This window comes from Polyodon spathula, chromosome 9 (assembly GCF_017654505.1).
Source record: "Polyodon spathula isolate WHYD16114869_AA chromosome 9, ASM1765450v1, whole genome shotgun sequence".
In the NCBI taxonomy this organism is placed as follows: Eukaryota; Metazoa; Chordata; class Actinopteri; order Acipenseriformes; family Polyodontidae; genus Polyodon; species Polyodon spathula.
Window position 1 is genome coordinate 49259928 of NC_054542.1, and position 22588 is coordinate 49282515.

At 37.3% G+C, this 22588-nt stretch overlaps 1 protein-coding gene across 3 annotated transcripts in view; it reads right to left on the reverse strand.

Moving 5' to 3' along the window:
- Window positions 1–22588, reverse strand: part of LOC121320984 (neural cell adhesion molecule 2-like) — a 289130-nt gene that overhangs the window by 86315 nt on the left and 180227 nt on the right. For all 3 annotated transcript variants that reach the window (XM_041259855.1, XM_041259854.1, XM_041259856.1), the window contains exons 2-3: window positions 10946–11020; window positions 3041–3247 (exon numbers count right to left, since the gene is read on the reverse strand). In XM_041259855.1, the coding sequence (XP_041115789.1) occupies window positions 3041–3247; window positions 10946–11020 (282 nt within the window). The remainder of the gene's footprint in view (window positions 1–3040; window positions 3248–10945; window positions 11021–22588) is intronic.

A 22588-nucleotide genomic window follows, 5' to 3' on the forward strand; every position in this document is an offset into this window, starting at 1 on the left:
TGACTGGTACCCACTAGTTCTGGTTTTAGCAGATTAAAAGACAAATTAGCTGCTGATTAGTCTTACAGTACATCTTAAGTGTTTCTTAACTTTTACATATTCAACTTGTTTCTTATAACAATTATTCAGGCATGCTATAAAGTCATCTCAATAGCTTTGTTCTTGCAGAGAAAAATGCCCCAATTAACAACACTTATTAAAGAATGTTTAGGCAGAGTCTATTTTTATCTCTTAGCAGCCTCTTACCGCAGTACATTTCACAGTCATGGTTATCCTACATTGTGCATTTACCATAGTCTACCATAGTTTGCCATGTTTTTAATATGCTTTACTACACCCTTCTGGGATTTATATTTATATAGTGGGAAAGTGGGTGTATGGACTTTCCCCCTCTCTGAATGGCTGAGAGGCGAGTCTTGGCAGATTGCTAGCCCTATAAAAAAATGCTCTGCTGTTTCCTCAGGTCTGCCCACTTAGACGCAACGAGAGTGCGGAAGCTCTGATCCAGGACCGGGAATCAGGCGAAACAAAGAGTTTCATAGCGAGACAGAGAGAGCGGGGAACCCTTGGGCAGACCCCGGCGTATTGTGAAAGAACAGGCTAGTTAGCCTACAGAGTAGGACGGTGATCCGGGTCATGCAGGTAGCGACGACCGGGATAATGCTGCCGAGTGCAGCACCTTTTATTTGTAGTTTTATTACTGTTTTATTTTCCATTGTTCTTTTCGCCTTCTGTTTTCATTATTATTTCTTTGAGCACCTGCGAGTGCACTTGCTGTTCACGTACCAGCTGTGGTATTTCCGTGGTGCTGTCTATCATCGTTGATAGGCAGCCCACGGTTAACAGTGCCCTCTGCCGGAAAAAGCAAGAACTGTTTGCAAATAAAACTGGGCACCTGTGTGGTGTTTTCAAGTACACCTGTCTGTCTCCTAGTCAGTGAATTACCCACACCCCTTCCACAGTGACTTTTACACATGCTTTAATAAAAAGAAAGCACAGAATATGTTAATGAGTTTGTCAGAGCGTTGTGCTTTGCTGGACAGCCACTGTTTATTGCAGTGAGATATATATTGGTGACTTCATGTGACAGTACTGTCTGTCCATCAACTAAAATACTGCCTAACACCAACAATCTTAATCGATAATATTTGACAGAAAATGGTGATGCTTTATTTGGTAAACTTTTGACCATTTCCTGGTGGCTTGCACCACCCAGTTCTGTCAATTTTCTTTTCTTTTTATGATTTCAAGGTGAATAAACCTGGCTTGTTTTGTGCTGATGTCATGTTCGTACTTTCTGTAGACACTTTTTTCTGTCAGCACAGAGATTGCCCAAACGTTCACAAAGTACCAGCTAACTTGGTAAAATGTAGTTTCGACTTGTACAGATTCTGCTTCATCATACATGCCAGGGACATTATTAATCAGAAACCAGAACTACTACACATCATATTCCACATGTGAAGTGTGTATTCCGAGATTTTTTCCATCCGTTTGATACCGATGTTTCAATTAAAAACATTTTTTTATCTATTTCATCCCTACTTTAATGTATGTAAGATAAAAACCGAAAACTTGGAACAGTACATATACTTTAAGAGGTTTCTATTGTGGTAAACATTTTAAGGATAGCCAGATATCCCAAGGCAGTGTGAGGTCAGTTAGTCCAAATAAGGCTTATTGGCTTATAAGGCTTATTGTGGTTTCCTGGCATTGCATACTGAGGTTAGATAATTATATACTTAATGTCAATCCTCAACATTTTGTACAGTACACATTTGCAGCTGCATTGTTTTAGGGGAATATCCCCAATTCACATGTCCTTTCAGTTTATTCCAGGAATCCATCGAGAAATTAATTGCACTTTTAACTTCAGCATCATTTATATTTTACTGCCAAACAGGCAGCCTCTAGCTAAACTCATGATCCAAAGGCAAGAGCTCTTGTTCTTAATTCTGGGAGTTTTGATATTCATTGTTGCTTCTCCTTAACTATAACTTGTTTTACCTCTAAGAAAAAAAAAACAAAACAAAACAAAAAAAACACATTAAAGTAGACCACTGTACTGCAGTAGTAAAACAGTATAAAAGTGATTTCATTCATTTTGGAAATTCAATTCATCTAGAAAACAAAAGACTGTGAAGGATATGATGGTATGCATAATGCAGATGTGTGTCCGTGTTTACAGATGTGTGTCTGTGTTTCTGTGTCATTCTGATTATAGTGTGCTCCTTACGGTATTTTCTATTCAGTTCATTGTGGTGGTGAATAGCAAAGTTATGATAATATGGAGACAGGCAACAAAATGCCAACGTAACGGCAGGGAGGCTGTACTATTCCACATCATGGAGTTCCTAATAGTTATTTTACTGCAGGGAGAGAAATAATACTCCCATTTCACAATGAGCTTTCACTGTGAGGCTCACCTCAATGTGACTGATGAAGCTCACAATAAAGCCTGAAATGGCTCAGACAACTGTATGTCTTTAATCCAACATTTGAGAGGTATCAAACACCATTAGGAAAGAATTTAGCAGTTAAATGCAAAGGAATTCATCCCACAATAAACAGTAAAACATACCTTCAGAAACCAAGAGTAAAAGAAGCCCTTTTCTGAAATCAGGCTAGGCAATGCACTGACACAGGGGATGAGTACATGCAAATGGGTCTATAAAGACGTGTCTACTAGTAACTCGATATGCTACTCGCACAAGACTCCAACTTGTTCAGAACCATTCCAACTGTTTCCTACATCTTCTTCAAATTCAATAGATTCAGACAATGAACAAGTTCAATGCGCCATTACTGGTTTAAGTGCCGTACATTTTCACATATCAGGCTCTTAAACAGCTTATGTATAATATATATGCACACACACACACACACACACACACACACACACACACACACACACACACACACACACACATATATATATATATATATATATATATATATATATATATATATATATATATATATATATATATATATATATATATATATATACACACACAATTAATAAGACAGGAAAACTTACGATAGATTTCCAGAACCACCGTGGCTTCCTGTGTCTGCCCCTTGGCGTTGGCTGCTTGGCACCGATATATACCGGCATCCTCCACATTGGCGTTGTAGATGGTGAGTCGGGAGCGAATGGACTCGGTCTGCAGGACCATGCGCTGAGAGGATACAATCCTGTCCCCCTGCGGATTGAACCACTCTATACTGACTGGCTCTCCAATTGCTGCAAACAAACACAGCAAAGACACATCAGCCCTAGCAGTGCCCTGTAATATTACCCTGTGTAATAGACAAACACAGAGAGACATCAGCCCTAGCAGTGCCCAGTAACATTACAGTTTTTCCCAATTGTTTACACACTAAAATTGGAACTTGAAACGCAATGACCAAAACCTGAAACTCATGTACCAAATCCCTAAACCAAGTCTGCAAAATTGCAAGCACAATTCCTGCTTTACACTCAGTTTCCAATTCTATATCACACTTTTTGCAAAGCACTACGCACAGTTCTCTACAATAGGCACAACATTCAAAATTAAAGTCTCTGTAGTCCTTTTGGAAAGCAACACCAATCACAATGCCAAGCTCTATACACCAATTGGCAACACCCACTCCTCACAGGTTTAAACACTAGTTGCTGAATTGTTCACTTAGAAATCAGAGCTTTAGCACTAGAAAAGGCCACAGATGAGCTCTCTTGTTTTGGAGGAAAATGGAAGTCAATGCTGAAGCAAGAGCTAGAGGTCAAGGAGTGAGAGTAAGAGGAGGAAGAGGAGGATGAGGACGAGGAAGGACAGTTGTCTCAGATGAGATCAGGGCCACATTGGTTGACCATGTGCTCGATCATGGATTGAGTATGAGGGAGGTTGGGCAGAGAGTTCAGCCCAACCTGAGCCGCTACACGGTTGCATCTATCATCCGTACATTCAGAAATGAGAACCGGTAAGTTACCTACCATCTACACTATGCTCTTTATGTATGTATACTGTAGTATACTGCAGTCCAACATATCAGTAGGCCTATGTTACTCAATGATTGTTGGTCAATGTTACAGTAATGTCATTTCATATTGAAAGAAAATAGATTATTTTAGCTTACTGTAACAAATCATATCATATTTGTGGATCTTCTGCAGAACTGAGAGATGGCCAGGCCATGGTGGAAGACACCAGCTGTTCACGCCAGAACAGGAGACCGCTATTGTGAACATTAGACTACGAGAAATCCAGAACCACATAATTGCAGACAACACAATATTCAATAACATTCACCAGGTGGGCTTATCTACATTGGACCGTGTATTACAGCGCAACCGAATCCAGATGAAACAGGTCTACAGGGTGTCATTTGAGCGAAACTCAGAGAGGGTTAAAGAACAGCGCTATGAATATGTGCAAGTAAGTACTATACTGTGAATTTACTATCATATCAGCACTGTATAGACACATTACAGTACTGTAATCCAGTGTATTGTGCCTCACCATATTGACTGCTCTAGGTCTATTTCACATATTGTCTTGTTGTCTGTTTCAGAGAGTCTTGGAGCTGGATGCCACTGCAATTCAGCACATTTATATTTACATTGATGAGGCTGGCTTTAACCTAGCCAAAAGAAGGGGACGGGGACGGAACATTATTGGCCACCGTGCCATTGTGAATGTCCCTGGACAACGTGGAGGGAATATCTCCATGTGCGCAGCCATTAGCCAGCAAGGCGTCCTCCATCACCATGCCAACCTTGGTCCCTACAACACTGCCCTTCTCATCACATTCCTGGACACAATACATGGCATCCTCATTCCAGCCGAGCAGAGGGGTGGGCCAGAGCAGCCCAGGTATGTTGTCATCTGGGACAACGTGAGTTTCCACCGGGCTGCTCTGGTCCACAACTGGTTCATCGACCACCCACAATTTATTGTTCTATACCTCTCACCATATTCCCCATTCCTAAACCCAATTCAAGAGTTTTTTTTGGCATGGCAATGGAAGGTGTATGACCGCCATCCCCTCCCATGCATGCCTGTTCTCCAGGCAATGGAGGATGCATGTGGTGAAGTTGATGTGGGGGCTTTCGGCGGCTGGATCCGTCACTCCAGAAGATTCTTCCCCCGCTGTTTAGCCAGGGACAACATCGCTTGTGATGTAGATGAGGTGCTGTGGCCAGACCAAAATAGGAGGCAGGATGCAGCCTAATTTCTTTTGTCTTACATTTTGCATGTGTTTTTGTCTTTTTGTGTTTAGAGTTTTGAAAGAATGAGCCACTTTCATTTTTTATTTTTGTACAGAAAACCCTTTATCTTACTGAATGTTTTTCCTGGTTTTCTCCTGTTGGGTATGGAAAGTGTTACATACAAAACACAAGTGTTCAAAAATACTGCATTTTGGAAATAAATGACAATGTTTTTGTTACTGTATTGCATTTGTGTGTGTTTATTTATATATATTTGAGTAGGTATACATTACTGTGACAATTTTTTACAACCGGCTACAGTGTAACATTGAAAATGCAAAAGGCATAAACCTACTGATGGGATATTCATAATAGTGTTTTGTGTTGAGCACATCAGTGTGCTGTTGGTTGGTAGACAGATCTATTCATATGACGTGTGTGTGTGTCATTTTGATGCAAAAAAAAAACATTTTGGAAAGAGATAAAACAGTTTTGAATGCAGTGTTTTCTTTTGCTAGAGATTTGTAGAGTTTTGCATTTTGTGTTTGTGGTTTTGTGTTTTGTGTTTAGAGTTTTGGGAAAATGAGCCAAAGATTCAGCAAACGTGTGTAAACAATTGGGAAAAACTGTAATAGTATTGGGACTCATTTTTGTTTTATAATATATTATTTTCTGTAACAAATTGAACTCTGGATCAAGCTGGGTATGGTATTTGAGCCCAGGAATTTGAAGCCTCTGTTTGCATGAGGGATGGGTGAATCTCAGACATAACAGGTTCAAAAGGAATGCCTTTGTGCAGGTTTGACTGGGTTGCCAGGTACAACAGATTGTGCTACGTTGAACATAGAGGAATAATGGATCATAAATGACGTCATTACATGGTCGTGTGTTAAAGCTACAAAACTAAAATGAATGTGTTGTTCGAGGCTCAGTTTTCAACCTTACTGAAGCCCAGAGCTTGCAACTCTGTCCATTTAAAATTATTCTTTTTCTGAGCTATACCAACAAACATATATTTGACATCAATAACATTGTTTATCAATTGTATTCATCTTTGCATTACCCTGTGTAATGGACAAACCCAGCAGAGACACTTCAGCCCTAGCAATGCCCAGTAACATTATTCCATGTAATGGGGGCAGTCCAGAACAAGGTCTTGCACTACTTGAGAATGTAAGGGCATGTACTGAGACCCTGAAGCTGTGTTGTTATTAACTTTTTAGAAGAAAGATATTCTGGAGCTTGTGTGTGGAAAAGAAAAGATTAAGTTGAAAATGTAGAATGTTTATTTCTAGTGCAGTGCTACATTTTATTATTTATTTGTATTTATCTGGTTTATGTACAAAGTCTTTGCTATTCTATGGAAAGAGTATTCAATCCCTAAATGTTAGGCTATTTATAGAATTTCAAACAAAAAATAAGAAGCGTATTGGTGATGAATCCTAGCAGAGTTCTGAATATGACTAACAACGATCTTCCAGTTTTATTTGTGTAATGTGTTTTATCTGACATGGACGGCTGCTGTATTTATTGTACTGTGTTAAAGTTTGCAGGAACCCTGTTCTAAATATTACCACCATCTCAATATAATTGTTATTGGCAAGTAACAAATAAACCATGTGCTGCTGTACAGTGTGGGCTTGGATCGCTGAAATTCCTACTTGGTTTGAATGTAGTTAACCCTTATCCATAATGTTGTGTTCAATACACATGGCTGAAAAAGTGTTGGAAATACATAGTGGATGTATGTACTTGTTGTCTTGCAAATGCTTTTTTTTTTTTTTTTAATATAGAATTTTATAATTCAACAAAAGGCAGACTGCAATACAGTACTGCCCAAAGGTAATAGAAGTGATGAGTGCAGAAGAGGGTACATCCAGGAAAGTCATGGCAGAGAAAGATATAGGGGGAACACAGGGCTATAATGTAGAACTTTGCAGGGCAGCGGGGGAAGTGTCATGAGAGAAATGTAAAAGTGGAAGGACAACTCAATGGCAATGCTGATTGAGTAGAGATGACTGTGACACCAAATTATTATTATTATTATTATTATTATTATTATTATTATTATTATTATTATTATTATTAATTAGTTATTTAGCAGATGTTTTTATCCAAAGTGACTTATAGAGACTAGGGGGTGAATCATCAACAAATCATCACACTTCTGAAAGATTACTTGATCTGGACAAATTGTTAATCCAGCTATCTTGAGATATCTGAATGATATACTATACAAAGAGACACCCAACCAATCAATCCAGTCTCACTGTGTCTCAGCATGTGTCCATTAATCAAGGTATACTGGTGAAGAATTCCATGCCTCAATCAAAGACTATTCATGTATGTATAACAGGGCCAAGGATGTCTGAAAACTGCAAACAAGAATTTCTCCCCCACAGTTACATAACCCATAGTTGCATTGCACCACACAACTATTAGAGATGCATGCACCCACTCTTACATATGATAAGTCCATTTCAATATATTCATAACGAGACCTGTGGCATTACCAAGCACGTCATCCCTCTGGCTTCCCATTTCATTAAACTTCTATATTAATTATAAATGAAACCTGTGTAGCCTCATGGCAGTTGTCTCCACATAAAACCCCTGTTTACTAAAACCGGCATCTTTAGCTAAGTTTCCAGTAATTACTGAGAAGCCTTTCAGAATACACAGTATTAGTGAATAGGAGTTTCACACAGTATCCAAAAATGACCAGTGGACTTCCTCATGCCACTGCGTCCTGCAAATAGAGATCCTCGGGGGCCTTCTGGATGTGTCGTTCTTAGTGGAAATCAAAATAGTTATATTTGTCTATGAACTCTTTCCAGCTCATTCACAGCAGCCTCAAGTTCAGCAATAATAAAGAGCCCCATTATGAAATCACTGGCATGTTACATTTATCTTCTGGTTAGAATCACAACCTCGTTAACATATTAATCATAAACAACTGGGTTTGCCACCAGCACAGTCTCTCAGAAGCTAAATGAATACAGAGGAACAATGCAGCTTCCACAGTGTTGCCAGCACTTCCTTTACAAGCGCAGAGCTGTGGAAAGTTGATTATATTTCAACTTGATTGAGCTGGCATGGAGGCAGTGTTCTGTGGTCACCAGGACACTGGTTTGCCCTTGAGGAGTGAAGCTATTCTATGAGATATTCTGTGCTGATAAAGCCACATGACTCTATTTAGAGAATCTGCACTGAAACCATGAGAAGTTTTTAAAGTTGTGTAGACTGATTAACATTTTTTCTTATATCAATCAAATTAGACTTTTTTTTGTATAGCACACTGGGCGCCTGCTGGTCAAAATGTGTATCTGTGACTATTTTGAATTAAAAAAGGTATATGAAATAACACATCAGCTCTAAAGTCCTGGTCACATGGGTGACATTTGTTGACGGCAACAAGGGGACGACAGATGTAGCCGGCAATCTATTTTTCAGAAAACACAAAGGCAACATATTCAATACCTGCCAATCAAATTTGATAGTAGTGTCACGTGATGATAAGGCTCGACCATAAAGTCAGACAGTGTATATAATGCATTCTGATTACTACATTTCATCCAATTAATTATATGTAGTCTATAGATATGCAATACAGTGTGCATGTGGATAAGCGAATGTTAATGTCCACGATTACAATAACACATTTAAGCTGTGAATACAATTCTACAATAATACAATAATAATACACATTTTTTAATTAATTTAACATGCATGCAGTTATGCAGGATCATTTGTGCCAAAATAAATAAATAAAAATACATTATATAATATAATAATATATATATATATATATTTAGTGAAAGATTCTTTGAACTTTTAATAACACAAAATTAAACAAAACAAACAAACACCTAACTCCTTCTTGGAGCACTAACTATACAGTCAGGAACCTAACTCAACCAGGACAGCGAAGCTGTTTACCGGTACCCAAAACATAAAACTCATACAGTTTAACACAGCACTTTACCTTGACTGCTTGGAAGCAGACCACACCTTCTGCTTCCCTACACACAGCAGCTCTGAACAAACTGCCTGTCTCTCTTAAATACCCTGCACCTGGCTCTAAATTCCAACTAACACCAGGTGCAGGGGATTACTAACCAAGAAAACAATTAAGACAGTTGCATTTTCACATGTTTTGGCAGGGAAGGATTTTAACCCCCTCCCTGCTACCTTACTCTCTCTCTCTCTCTCTCTCTCTCTCTCTCTCTCTCTCTCTCTCTCTCTCTCTCTCTCTCTCTCTCTCTCTATATATATATATATATATATATATATATATATATATATATATATATATATATATATATATATACATACACAAACCATAAATAAATATAATAGATTTATTTCAATTTTTATTTATTTATTTATTTATTATTTATTTATTTCATTATGTATTTAGTTTGTTATAATGTAATCAGTACATTTTATATTGTAGTCTTCCTTCGCAGCATGTTTACGTCTCATGACAAAAACTTGCATTATGATTGGTTTGCATTAAGTTGTCGCCAGCTTGTCGACTGCAGGCCTGTCTCCCTTGTGACCACCTCAAACTGCAAGGCAACACACAGGCAACAAATGTGTTCCTCGTGTTGCCATCGAAAATAGTTGCCCGTGTGACCAGGCCTTAAGAGCAAGTTAAGCCACACTGAGTAAAAATAGTACTGCAGTTTTTACATCCTTTAAAGGAAGTGTGTTACAAGGGGACAGATTAGTATTTCCACTCCAGTGTAAAGCATTGACATGACTCTGAAAGTGTTACTGAGACCAGAAGGCACTTATAAAAAGTCTTCTCATTTGTACCTTGCTTTAAAAGCTGGTTCTGTTATCCAGCTTTTGAGAGCTGTATTATGTGATCTGCCTGTTTAAAAAACACATACTGTGCTTGACGTTAGCATTTTCATTGTCCCCAGAATACTAAAATGTCATATTTTACAATAATTTTATTTATTTATTTATTTTATTTTTATTTTATTTTATTGAAAGTACTTTTAGAATAATTAAAAGTACCATAATGTGAATAAAAACATGCATAAGAAAAAAAGGAAGTTCTAGTATAGCAGTAAGAAACAGGTTAGCGTCTGTTCCTGTGATTTTCATCTGAACCAAAAACACATTGGAAATGTGAAAACATGTCAAGTTATCAAAAGTACCCAGCCATTTAAAGTGGACATATCAAAAACACAAGCCAAGTTTCAAGAAACTATTGGGGCAACCTTGCCCAGCACAAAGCAAAGCAAACAGGCACAACTGTAAAAGCGGTGGAGGTCAAGGTTGTCTCAATTGTATCTAACTTGGAGCTTGTTTTTCATGCAAATTTTATTGTGCCTGAAAAGCACAAGACAGGTTAGTAGAAACAACTGGGGCACGGACAGTACAACACAACACGTGTGCAAACTGAAGGTTAGACTTTCAAATCCCATGCATGCCAGACTTTTTTTTTTATATTTATATAAAAAAAGACATTTTTTGCAGACAAATGTTCCATTTTAAAAACAGAAATAAATAATTTAATATAAATGATATAGACGTCACAATAGTATATTTCAATGTTGACAGAACAAGTTAATTGTCATTAAACCCGGATGTCCTGTAATATACATATGCGCCCTGTAATGTCCTGTAATATACATATACGTGGATAAAAGTGCCTGTGGTGTGAATTGTTTGATGTTCACCTAACCTTAGTTAGCTTCAATAAAAACAAAATCTCAGATCTATTCAGCTTCATACCTGTGCAGGTGAAGAATTTGGACTCTCCCACACTCAGCTCCACTTTGCTCAGTGAAATCGTCACTTGAAGAACAGCTGGAGAAGAGACAGTGAAAGATGGATGTCAGCAAAGAGCATGTCAAAACACAATCTGCAAGTCTCAGGTGGGTGCTTTTGGAAAATCATGTTGCATTGGCAGTTTCAAAACTCATCCTTCAGTCACAGAAACACATTTTCACAAACAAGTGTCACTTTCAATCCAGACCAGATGAAAGGATGTGCAGGTTTAAATATACCTACTCCATAAGAAAACACAACTTCACTTGTATTTCTGCAAACTATGGTAACTAAATATGAATTGAACCTTACAAAGTGTCATTACGTGATACACACATGAAGTGCCACTTTGTTAATGCTTAGAACTACATACAAATATATGCACAGAAACGTGAAGCCTTCCCTTGGTGACTTTAAAGAGAGGAGCTCTTACACGCAGACAGTATAATCAAAGCTTTTAGAGCGCTCTCACCAGTCACCTCAATTGACCATCATTGATTGATCAAACTCTTTGGCTCTCATACAGATTTAAAACTCCCATCCCCATTTCCTCCTGAATTAATAATACAAAGCATTATATTTTAGAATACCTATTCATTGTTGTGTATTCCCATCCAAGAGCCAGGATGAGACCATGAGAATTCAATTCACATTTAGTCTTCCAAGTTGGAGTAATATATATCAATACTCAAGGAAATGCATAAGATAGAATCAAAGTGCCTTTTGAAAATATGAATTAAAGTTGGCCATACACATGAATTATGAATTATGCATGCAATTATGTAACAGGTTTGAACATTAATTCATTTGAAATTCTATCAAATCCCTAATGCTCACCCTAATTCACCTGATTAAAAGTGACACCCGAAAATAAAAGTGTGTTTACAGCACCCTCGTGCAAAGGGGAGATTCATCTGTGTGAGGCCCCAATGGCATCATTGAGTCAAGCTGGACACAACAAGCAAGAGTTAATCTGACAGCTACTGTGAGGATTGATTATAGCACTATGATTGCTGTAACTGGTGCTGTGGCATGTTAGTGGGCCTTCCACTTACTTTAAATCAATTTACAACGAGGATCACAATAACCTTTAAGCCGTGCACTGCACACAAACAACATGCATGTCAGACAAGACTATGCAGAAACTGCAATTTCATTTTAAAGCCAAAAGATGGCAGCAGACAGGTTTCCTATGTTCAATATCACATGCAAAGCTCCCATCCATTGATACAAAAACTACTTAATAAGACCCAGTGCAAATGACAGTTGGACAGCTAAGAAGACACATGCAGATTGACTAAGCAGTATAGACTCAAAACATATTTAAGTCTGTTTATAGATAAACTAGCTGTTCTTTTCTGGGCAGAAGAACTGAGCAGTGAAATAATAAAAACACAGTGACTGGGGCCTAAGAGGTTACTTAAGGTCACTGCACGCATCTCTGAAGGCTTGGTTTATGTCACTAGAGAAATTAATTTAGGAGTCTTAATGCAGCTGTCAGGGGATAACTGTCCAAATCACCAAACAAGAAACAGCTGGTCTTAATTAGCAGTGCTTTCTCGAGAGACCCAGAACTAAATTACAGAGGCTTTAAGACAGGTCAGGATTACTGAAATGAGGAGGGTATGTCTGGCTGTTGTCTGTGTCAAAACTGAAATACAATATAATGATGCAGTTCCTAAAAACCTGTTACAGACCAAACAGCAAATGTATGTTTCCAGTCCAATCACTGTTGGTCATCAGCAAGCTACCCATTACAGAAACTAGATTTATTTGGCTAATGGACCTGTGTGTTTTGTTTGCATGATGGAAAAAAAGTTTGAATATTTTGAATTTAAGTTTGGCAGGGATGGGGTTAAACTTCCATTCTTGCCAAACCCACTTGTAGAATGTGGCTGGGTCTTGATTGATGGTCAATAAAGCCCCAGCCACATGGATTACAAGGGAACCACAGCCTTTATTTGGAAGGTGCGTTTAGGGAGAAGAATGGTTCAGTGAAGGTGGCTGCCCAGCCTGAACAGTAAAGAGTGGTTGTTTGAATGATTTATTTAGTTTAAATCTTTTTATTTGTGCCTGTGTTTTGTTTGTTCCTGTGATTATTTTGTTGTGTCTTAATAAAAGTGGTCAGTTTTCCGCCTCTGGGTTTAATTCATACCTTTCATCAGCCTTGGCTGCAAAGCTATCTTACAACAGGACTCTATGACCTGAAATGTGAAATCCCTTGAAGCAAAATGAGTTTATTCCTGATATGGTTGACTATGGACATTGCAGCAACCTCAACAATGTATTGGGGAATGAGGCTGTGTTTGATAGGTCATGCAATGCCACAAGAATGAACGGGATCAAGACAAGGGTGTCATAAACACAATACTACTACTACTACTACAACTAATAATAATAATAATAATAATAATAATAATAATAATAATAATAATAATAATAATAATAATAATAATAATAACTTTGCTAAGGACATAATTATTTTAATTGAAATGTTTTATCATATCCTGTACTTTGCAGGTACTGACAGAACTATAGCATTAGAGCATTTCAATTATTTTAAAATGTATTCTTTAAGCGCTATGGGCCAACTGAGTACTTAATTGTTTAGCATAGCTAACCAGTGCTTTTGACATTTGTTACCCGATGAAAGTCTTTAAAGGTTCAGTAAAGGTCACTGCAGTGAGCTGTGCTGTTACATGATAAAAGGATACCTGCAAATTATATTTCACAGTGAATCGAGTTGGTGCAGAACATAATTGCTAGAAAAATCTTTACTTGCTCGGCAAAGGCAAGAACTTATGTTTTTATGTTCTTATGGAAACATAGGTATTGGCAATTGAAGCAGGATTTTTTGGTGATTAGCAATTTAAAAGCCAAGGTTCTTTCTATAATGAGCAATCTTGTTAATATTAACAAATTAAATGCCTTTCAGATAACAGGAAGTTGGAGTTTATATTAAAATAAACATTTTTTTTTTTATATATCACAGAAATTAATTAGAACCTGGCAAGAAGAGATGAGAGCATAAAACGTAGGATGATTTAGTGAGTTAAGCTAAAATTTGGTTTAAAATAATCAGTATTGTTTCATATTAATCAAAACTAAAATCAGCAAGATGGCAGGTTGTCTTAAAATCTGCTTCAACTGGGTTTTGTATGAACAGAGAAAGAGGTCAGACTTAGTTCAGTGACTGTAAGAATATTACATTCTAATATGTTAACCCTTTACGGTCCTATGTGGGACCAGGTCCGAAATTACAATGTTCCCTTTCAATTCCGATGTCTGAGCCTGTTCGACATCATCAAAAAGACGTAAAGCTCAGGTCTCTAGTAGTTTTTTCTCCTGAAAAAATCATTCAATGGCTGAGTGAGATCGATAGGAGCCAAATGAAGCTGAAAAAAGGTGTATCTGATAGCCCCATCCACTACAAAGATAACAAGGACATAAACAAAGGAGATAGCTGCTTCCGCATCCAGCAATCAAAAAATATCACAGACATTTGCAGAGCTTTTGGAGATGTTATAGTAATAAAATAATGACTTGGATCGCATTATTGAGGAGTTTGGTGATAAAATGAGTAATCGGGAGAGGATGCATCAGTATGCACATCTATAAAGAGGTATGTAAAAAATACAGCGAACAAGGGGTGGGGCTTGGCTGGAGATGCAGTACTGAGTGTAATTTTGCAATTCAGTGCCTTTTAAACTTGTTTAAAATTTAAACAGCGCCTGTAAAATAAACAGCGCGTGTGAAAATCAATTAGACTTGACACGCCTGACAAGCGCTGAATAAATGGACAACAAAGGGATAACAGTAGCCTGAATTTAAATGAAAATAACTGGACTGGCCAGTTTATGCTTACAGGTTTTATTCAAATGCTTATGTTTGTCCAATACCTTGTTAACACACATTTGTATATGAAGTTAAACTGGCCCATTGACAACACACTGAAAAGGTAACATAATACTCTGCTAAAAGGGACATAAATTGTAGACCCAGGTTATATATATATATATATATATATATATATATATATATATATATATATATATATATATATATATATATATATATATATATATCTATAATATCTTTTAGTTTGCATATAAACTTGTATTGTACTTGATATCAAGGATCATATGAACTTCAGTGCACCTAACTTTTTAGAGAAAAGAAGGGTTGAAAATGAGAACCATGAGAACAAGTTCCAATATTTTGGAAAGGTGTTTTATCCAATTAATTTGAAATGTTTTTATATAACTCCAATTAGGTTTAAAAAGAGTTGAGTGGATTCTTCTAGAATGTATCATTAACTCAAAGATATGAAATGTCAAGGCTAAGTGATGATTATATTTAATTGTTTCTCCTGATGTATTCAATGGAGCCCAGCGCAAGACCCCATTTGATACCGTTGAACTTGATCTTGCAAGCTGACGTGGTCCATGCTCTTAGAGTCTTTGAAAAACGGATTGCTTTTTGATCGAAGTCAGAAGTCTCTGCCTTTTGAAGACAGTTCTTATTTTTCATATATCCTACAATACACTTCCATATATTGGAATTTAAGCATATTTTTGAATTTCTATCTTGTTTATATTGAATGCATTGCTATAAGGTATAGAAATTATGTTTTCATTTTAGTTTTAAGAGAGTGATATATTTAATGTTTTAGATCATAGCTATGGGTTCTCTAGTTTTTTGCATGGCTAGCCTGAAGGCTAAGCATATAATAACCATATTTGAATTACTGTATTGAAGTACTAATGCTGTTAAACATGTAAAGGCACTTGAACGCCCAGATTGCTTATTACTTGGGATTTACAGTGGTCTGCACAACCAACCAATCCTCTTTTTAATAAATAAAAAGAGTATGTGCAATTCTGACAGATATACACTGGTTTTGAATGCACATACAGAATGCCAGCTAGGCCAGTGTGTAGAAGTGTTTCTGATTCAGATGTGGAACTACTTTTTAAATGTGATATAAAAACAGGGAAACACAGACATTCGCACTGACACATCACAAGCGTGATGATTGACTGTGCTGACGGTTAGGTGACCCGAGCTGACCGAGAGGTTAGAATACATATACATTTTAGTCAGTATCACTTTGGCTGCTTATCATTATTGTCGCTGTTCAGGTAATGTTAGTTAGTCTTGCTAACTTTTTGAGGTCACCTGCATGAAGTTTAACATGTGCAATAACAAATGCATTTTTTATATATATATCATTTTGATCGTATCTTTTGTAAGGATGTGCAATTGAGTGTTAAGCGGTATATGCTCTTGAGAGGTTTTATGTGTCTAGCAGTAATTCATTATTCACAACTAAAAATTGTCTGGAAGTCACAGTGACAGTTTGTTGTACAGAAAATTAATGGGTTCAAAAGTAGAAAACCTCAAAAATATGATATACTGACATAAAATAAGTTGACAATTCTTTCCTTGTGTGCAATTCTATTTAAATGGCATGTGTGCAGTACACTGGCAGGTAGAAGTGGATTGAATTGGATGGCCTTTGTCAGGCCTTTGTTTGTCTTTGAGAAACAGGAGGGCAATATTGGAAAGTTGTGCATGGATACTGTCAAAGCTATAGAATTTGCACTCATTGACAATAAAATATATATAAAACTCTGAATTCAAGCACTCAGAATTACTTTTAAGGAGTACATTTTATAGGGATTCCTGCCAGGCTTGTGGGTATCTCACTCATAGAAAGCTAATCGAGTTTCTTTTTTTTTTTTTTGTATTGTATTGTATTCAGTTATATCTAATTGTGCAGTATTTTAAAAGAGTCTGTCCTGTGTGAAGAGTACATAGGCTTCTCATAAGAGTAGAATGGTAATACAGTCTGCATTTAAGACACTGGTAGAGTGTAATGTAAGACACAGAGCTTGTGGACCTTCACAGTAGCATAACCAGTGTGCAATTCTGTCCCTGTTCAGATTTATTTATAGAAGTATTTTGGCAGTCTCTGGGTATGTAAGAGTCTTACATGCAAACTAGTAATTGAAAATGTGATTCTGCTAAAAGCTGATAACGCGTTTTTAGCTCACGTCTATAGTTTAACGCATGACTTCAGTTAACATACAAAGTCATTCCTCACAGGCTTTTTTGTTTTGCTTTAGCAGTTTTAATAACTCATTGTTTAACTGCTCCTTTTCTTTAGGTTGACAGGTAAGACTGTAACTATCCCGCACTGGTGATGAAAACCCTCTACCAAGGGGATATAGTGGTGCGGGCGTATGTACGGGGGTCATACAGATTTCTCTTCAAATAGTCATTTTTTATTAATATATTTTTTATCATACATTACTGATGCTCGGGTCACTTGTTTATTTTTTGGATATAGAGCTATTGCCCACGCTGTGTTTCCCATCTGTGCTGTAATGTGATTTTAGCAGTTCTCAGGGTGCCTCAACACATGAAAACACCAGGACAGTTTAAAAACTAAAAGCTCAGATAAACAGCTTTTTTTTTTTTTTAAGCCAGCTATGGAAAGCATGGAAATGACTAAGCACATTTAACACAGAAACAAACAAAAAAACTACTGAAAAACAGAAGCCCTAATCATATAATTGAAGTGGCACTTTAAGTCTTCAAGTTACATGAGGAATTGAGCAGTGTTCAAATGGTTTCTTGTAGAATGCATTTCAGAGTGACTCAAATATCATGAGGAAACTGACAATTTGGATGAGCAGATCCAACCTGCCAGTTAATTTTAAACACTGTTTCATGCACCTCATTATACATCGTAGTAGCATAAACACCCTATTTACAGATTTAACATAGAATTTCCCAAATTTTTATAGTTTATGTACATGATCACAAACCACTTACTTAATTATTAATAAAGGAAAAAAATCATACGTAATTATAATCAAATAATTATAATATATATATTATATATATATATATATATCATATTATAATATATATATATAATATATATATATATATATATATATATATATATAACTATTGTCACGACAGCTCAGTAAATACATCATTCTGAATCTGAACCATTTTACCAGAAAGGATTTACTGAGTTGATTATACAATGAAATAACAGTGAAAAGGAAAGCAAATGGGCTGACAGCACAATCTTCTGACAGCACACAGTAAATTGGGATTTATTCAGTGGAAGAATGAAAGCACGTGAAAATTATAGCAGATCCACCATTGAACTTATGTCTACTTTCTTGTCATTTTTTTTGTGTAACACTAAATCATATAGAGGGTATATGGTTTTGTGTTTATGTGAGTTTCTGTAACTTCACCCCTCCATGATAATAGAGATGTCAGATTTAACTTCCACAAATATTTATCATTGTAATAAAATATTTGATTCAGACACCAAATGAAAGGAAGCTCTGATGAAGATCTCTCTGAAACATTGCAGTAAGCGTGTATCTAAAGCAGCCTGCACAGCTTCGCCAGTCCTCTGTAGGATCTGAGATCCCAAATGAAAGGAAGCTCTAATGAAGATCTCTCTGTAACACTGCAATAAGCGTGTAGCTACAGTAGCCTGCACAGCTTCGCCAGTCCTCTGTAGGATCTGAGATCCCAAATGAAAGGAAGCTCTAATGAAGATCTCTCAGTTGCCTGCACAGCTTTGCCAGTCCTCTGTAGGATCTGAGATCACAAATGAAAGGAAGCTCTAATGAAGATCTCTCTGTAACACTGCAATAAGCGTGTAGCTACAGTAGCCTGCACAGCTTCGCCAGTCCTCTGTAGGATCTGAGATCACAATGAATCCTTCAGGAAAGATTTTTAAAAAATGCACCATTTGTGTTGATACAAACACAACTCTATAAGCATTAATCTGCAGGAACAGCCAAGCAAGTTTACATTATCTTTCCTTTTACCACTCTGAAACCTCAAAACAGGCCATATGTGCAACACATTGTCCAATCTTGACATTATAGTGAATTATCATTCTCAGTGTGAACCAGAGAAGTAGGGAACACTGGTAGAGAATGATATAGTCCAACCTTTAACACCTGCACAAGCTTCCCTTTAATGAACAGAAAAAAAAAGATCAATGTATCTCTTCAGCAGCAGCAATTAATTCAACCAGCAGAGGAGGAAGAGAAAAATGGGCTCTGGTGCAGGACCTTATTGTGGGCCCCCCAAACTGAAGTGTAACACCTGTTTATAAGCATAAAATATGCCACATCAAGTGTTCAGTATATAAGAATATTTCATTCATACTGTAGGAAACAGTATACGACTACATGCAATAAGAATGTTTTTTAATCACCTACTTGAATTGAATTTTGCATGCATCCAGCACTACAATATGTTTAATCATAAGCTAACACGTTTAATGACCAGTCCCTTCAAGATTGCACCATTCTGCGATAGCAGAAATTAATACAGAATTCACACAAGGCTGAAGGTGAAGAATTCATTCTTTTTTTTGTTAATTTGTTTTAGTTTATTTTGGTACCCAGCAACACCTGTTAATAGCTTCCGTCTAAACTACAGAATGAACCGAGCACACAGAATATAACTGCAAAAGATGGCGCTGAGCAGTACCCCAAAACCTTCCATGAAGACCGTAGGAAACTGTTTTGCAATAGTGAGGCTAAAGCACAAGCGGTCACGGAGTTCGAAACGAGTCTCCGACAAAACATAAAAAAATGCCTAGTACCAGCCTTCATGCAAAGACAATTAGGAAGCTTGTTTTAATTTAACAGCATTAATTTTTAAACATAATTAAGATCATATTGTAGTACCTCTTTAAACGAGGGAGGAAACAAACTGAATTACGGGCACTGGTAGCTAAATGTGAAGGATCGGGCACTGGTAGCTACAGTGTGAAGGATCTGGCACTGGTAGCTACAATGTGAAGGATCGGGCACTGGTAGCTACAATGTGAAGGATCTGGCACTGGTAGCTACAATGTGAAGGATCGGGCACTGGTAGCTACAATGTGAAGGATCTGGCACTGGTAGCTACAATGTGAAGGATCGGGCACTGGTAGCTACAATGTGAAGGATCGGGCACTGGTAGCTACAATGTGAAGGATCGGGCACTGGTAGCTACAATGTAGGACTGGTAGCTACAGTGTGAAGGATCTGGCACTGGTAGCTACAATGTGAAGGATATGGCACTGGTAGCTACAATCTGGCACTGGTAGTGAAGGATCTGGCACTGGTAGCTACAATGTGAAGGATCGGGCACTGGTAGCTACAATGTGAAGGATCGGGCACTGGTAGCTACAATGTGAAGGATCGGGCACTGGTAGCTACAATGTGAAGGATCGGGCACTGTTACAAAGGATCGGGCACTGGTAGCTAAATGTGAAGGACAACAATGTGAAGGATCGGGCACTCAGCTGGTACACTGAAACGGGAACTAGCAGGGAAGCACGGGCACAGGTGTTGAATAATCAAATTAGTCTGTTAATAATAAAGCATGCATTTATGCTGTGATATCCAGCCCCTGCTTCTTCAGTAATTAGTTGGTATTTTAGATGATTTTGAAATGTAATTTCATATTGACCATTGCAATCAAGGAGGTATGCCCTTTGCAAGCAAGAGTAATTCTAAAAAAAACAATCTATCTCAAATGACTGACTAAAATTGTCCAATTCAGTACTTGCAAAAAGTGCATACTGAAACACAAATGTACTTTAATGTTAGCAGATAATACATACTCATACAGCACTTAGGGGTAGATGTACTAAGATGAGCCAGTCGCAGTGCAAACATAGCGCAATTCGCATTTTGGTTACGACAATTCGCAAAGTGCACATTTTGTCATATGTACTAAGAAGAAATATGCTAATGAAGAGAGACGCAATATACTAATTTAAATATTATTTGCGTCATCTTAGCGAGTGTTGTGCGACATTTCTTGGTTTGGTGCAGCAGAGGGTGCCTGAAGGATAACATCTATACATGCAACAACGTGAAGGATCGGGCAAGAATACAAAATGAACATTGTTGGCACTTAAATGTAATGTGTCATCTGTACAATGCATTCTGTTCTGTCTTCATTTGGCACTGGTAGCTAATACTGTTATATATAAGAAATGAAAGGCAGTTTAATCACTGGTAGATTCTATGTGAAGGATCTGGCACTGGTAGATTACAATGTGGGGCCCCAACCTTCAACCCCAAAAAGCTTTTCATAATCATACAATTCCGACTAGTTTGCTTTTGGTTTACAATGATTGTGATCTACTCCTCAAATACAGTTTATTATCTTATATTCAAACAGAACACTTCCTCTGTTATAATAAAACATTTACACTTATATTCTGTTTGAATTATTCTAGAATACCCATGTTTAGCTTAAAGACTACTTTCAGATCAAGCTTACTTCTTTTCTAAATAAGAAACTTTCTACTGGTTCTATATTCTTTAACACACAGTACAATCATTACAATATTCTGACAGTGTCAGTTAGTACTGCACTTCTCTCATTCTTAACTGTGATATGTTCTTTCAACAATAATAATTTGATTTGTATAACAGTTTAACTTTAAATAATTTTATATCATATATTTCTAATTCAGTATTTTACTTCACTGGTATACACAGAAGATTAATTAGAAGGGGTTCACTTTTATTTAGGTACCTATTTAGCAGCAAATGCAAGCTTGAATATTAAATGTAGGGATGCTTTACTTTGATCAAAACTAACACCCTCATACTGTTACTTAATGTTATTATATTAGGTCTCTTATTTATTTAAATACTTTAGTTTTTTCTTACTATAATCAAACCACATACCTATCCTAGTTCAATTGCTTCTAGCACATTAACTCTGTTCCATAGTTTGCCATTCTGCTCTCGCTGGATCAGAATATTTTAAGGCTCTGAGCATAATTAAAAAAAGATGCTTTTGTCTGATAAAGGAATTTTGGAACTTTCAGCAGGCTGGCCTGACCTTCAGTGCAATGAACTTCTTCACACAAATCTGCTAATAATATTTTCTGCTGGTTTTATATTCTTTAAAACACAGTACAGTTATTGTAATATATTAATATTGTTGCAGTTTCACAAATGTTCAATTTGTATCTCAAAGATCATCCTGCTTCCAGTAGCGGTTACAATCTTTAAAAGAATAATACCCAGGGCTCCCGAATGGCACATCCGTTAAAGGCGCTCTGCGTGGAGTGCATCCCTGTAGCCTGGATGATGCTAGTTCGAGTCCAGGCTATTCTGATGGCAACCATGGACGGGAGTTCCCAGGGGGGGCGCACAATTGTCCGAGTGTCACCTGGGTGGGGGACTTAGTTCGGCCAGGCTGTCCTTGGCTAACCGCGCACCAGCGACCCCTGAAGTCTGGATCGGGTGCATGCGGGCTTGCATGTAAGCTGCCCAGAGCTGCGTTCTACTCGGATATTGTAGCAATGAGGTGGATATAAGGTGGGTCAAGAGTGTGAAAAAAGTGGTCGGCTGACAGCACATGCTTCAGAGGACATCGTGTGTTCGTCTTCACTGCTCCCGAGTCAGTGCGGGGGTGGTAGCAGTGAGCTGAGCCTAAAAATAATTGGCTATTCTAAAATGGGAGAACCTGATAAAAAAAATTGCCGACTAATGAATTTATAAAAATAATTAATTAAAATAATAGCTGCAAAAACTTCTATCT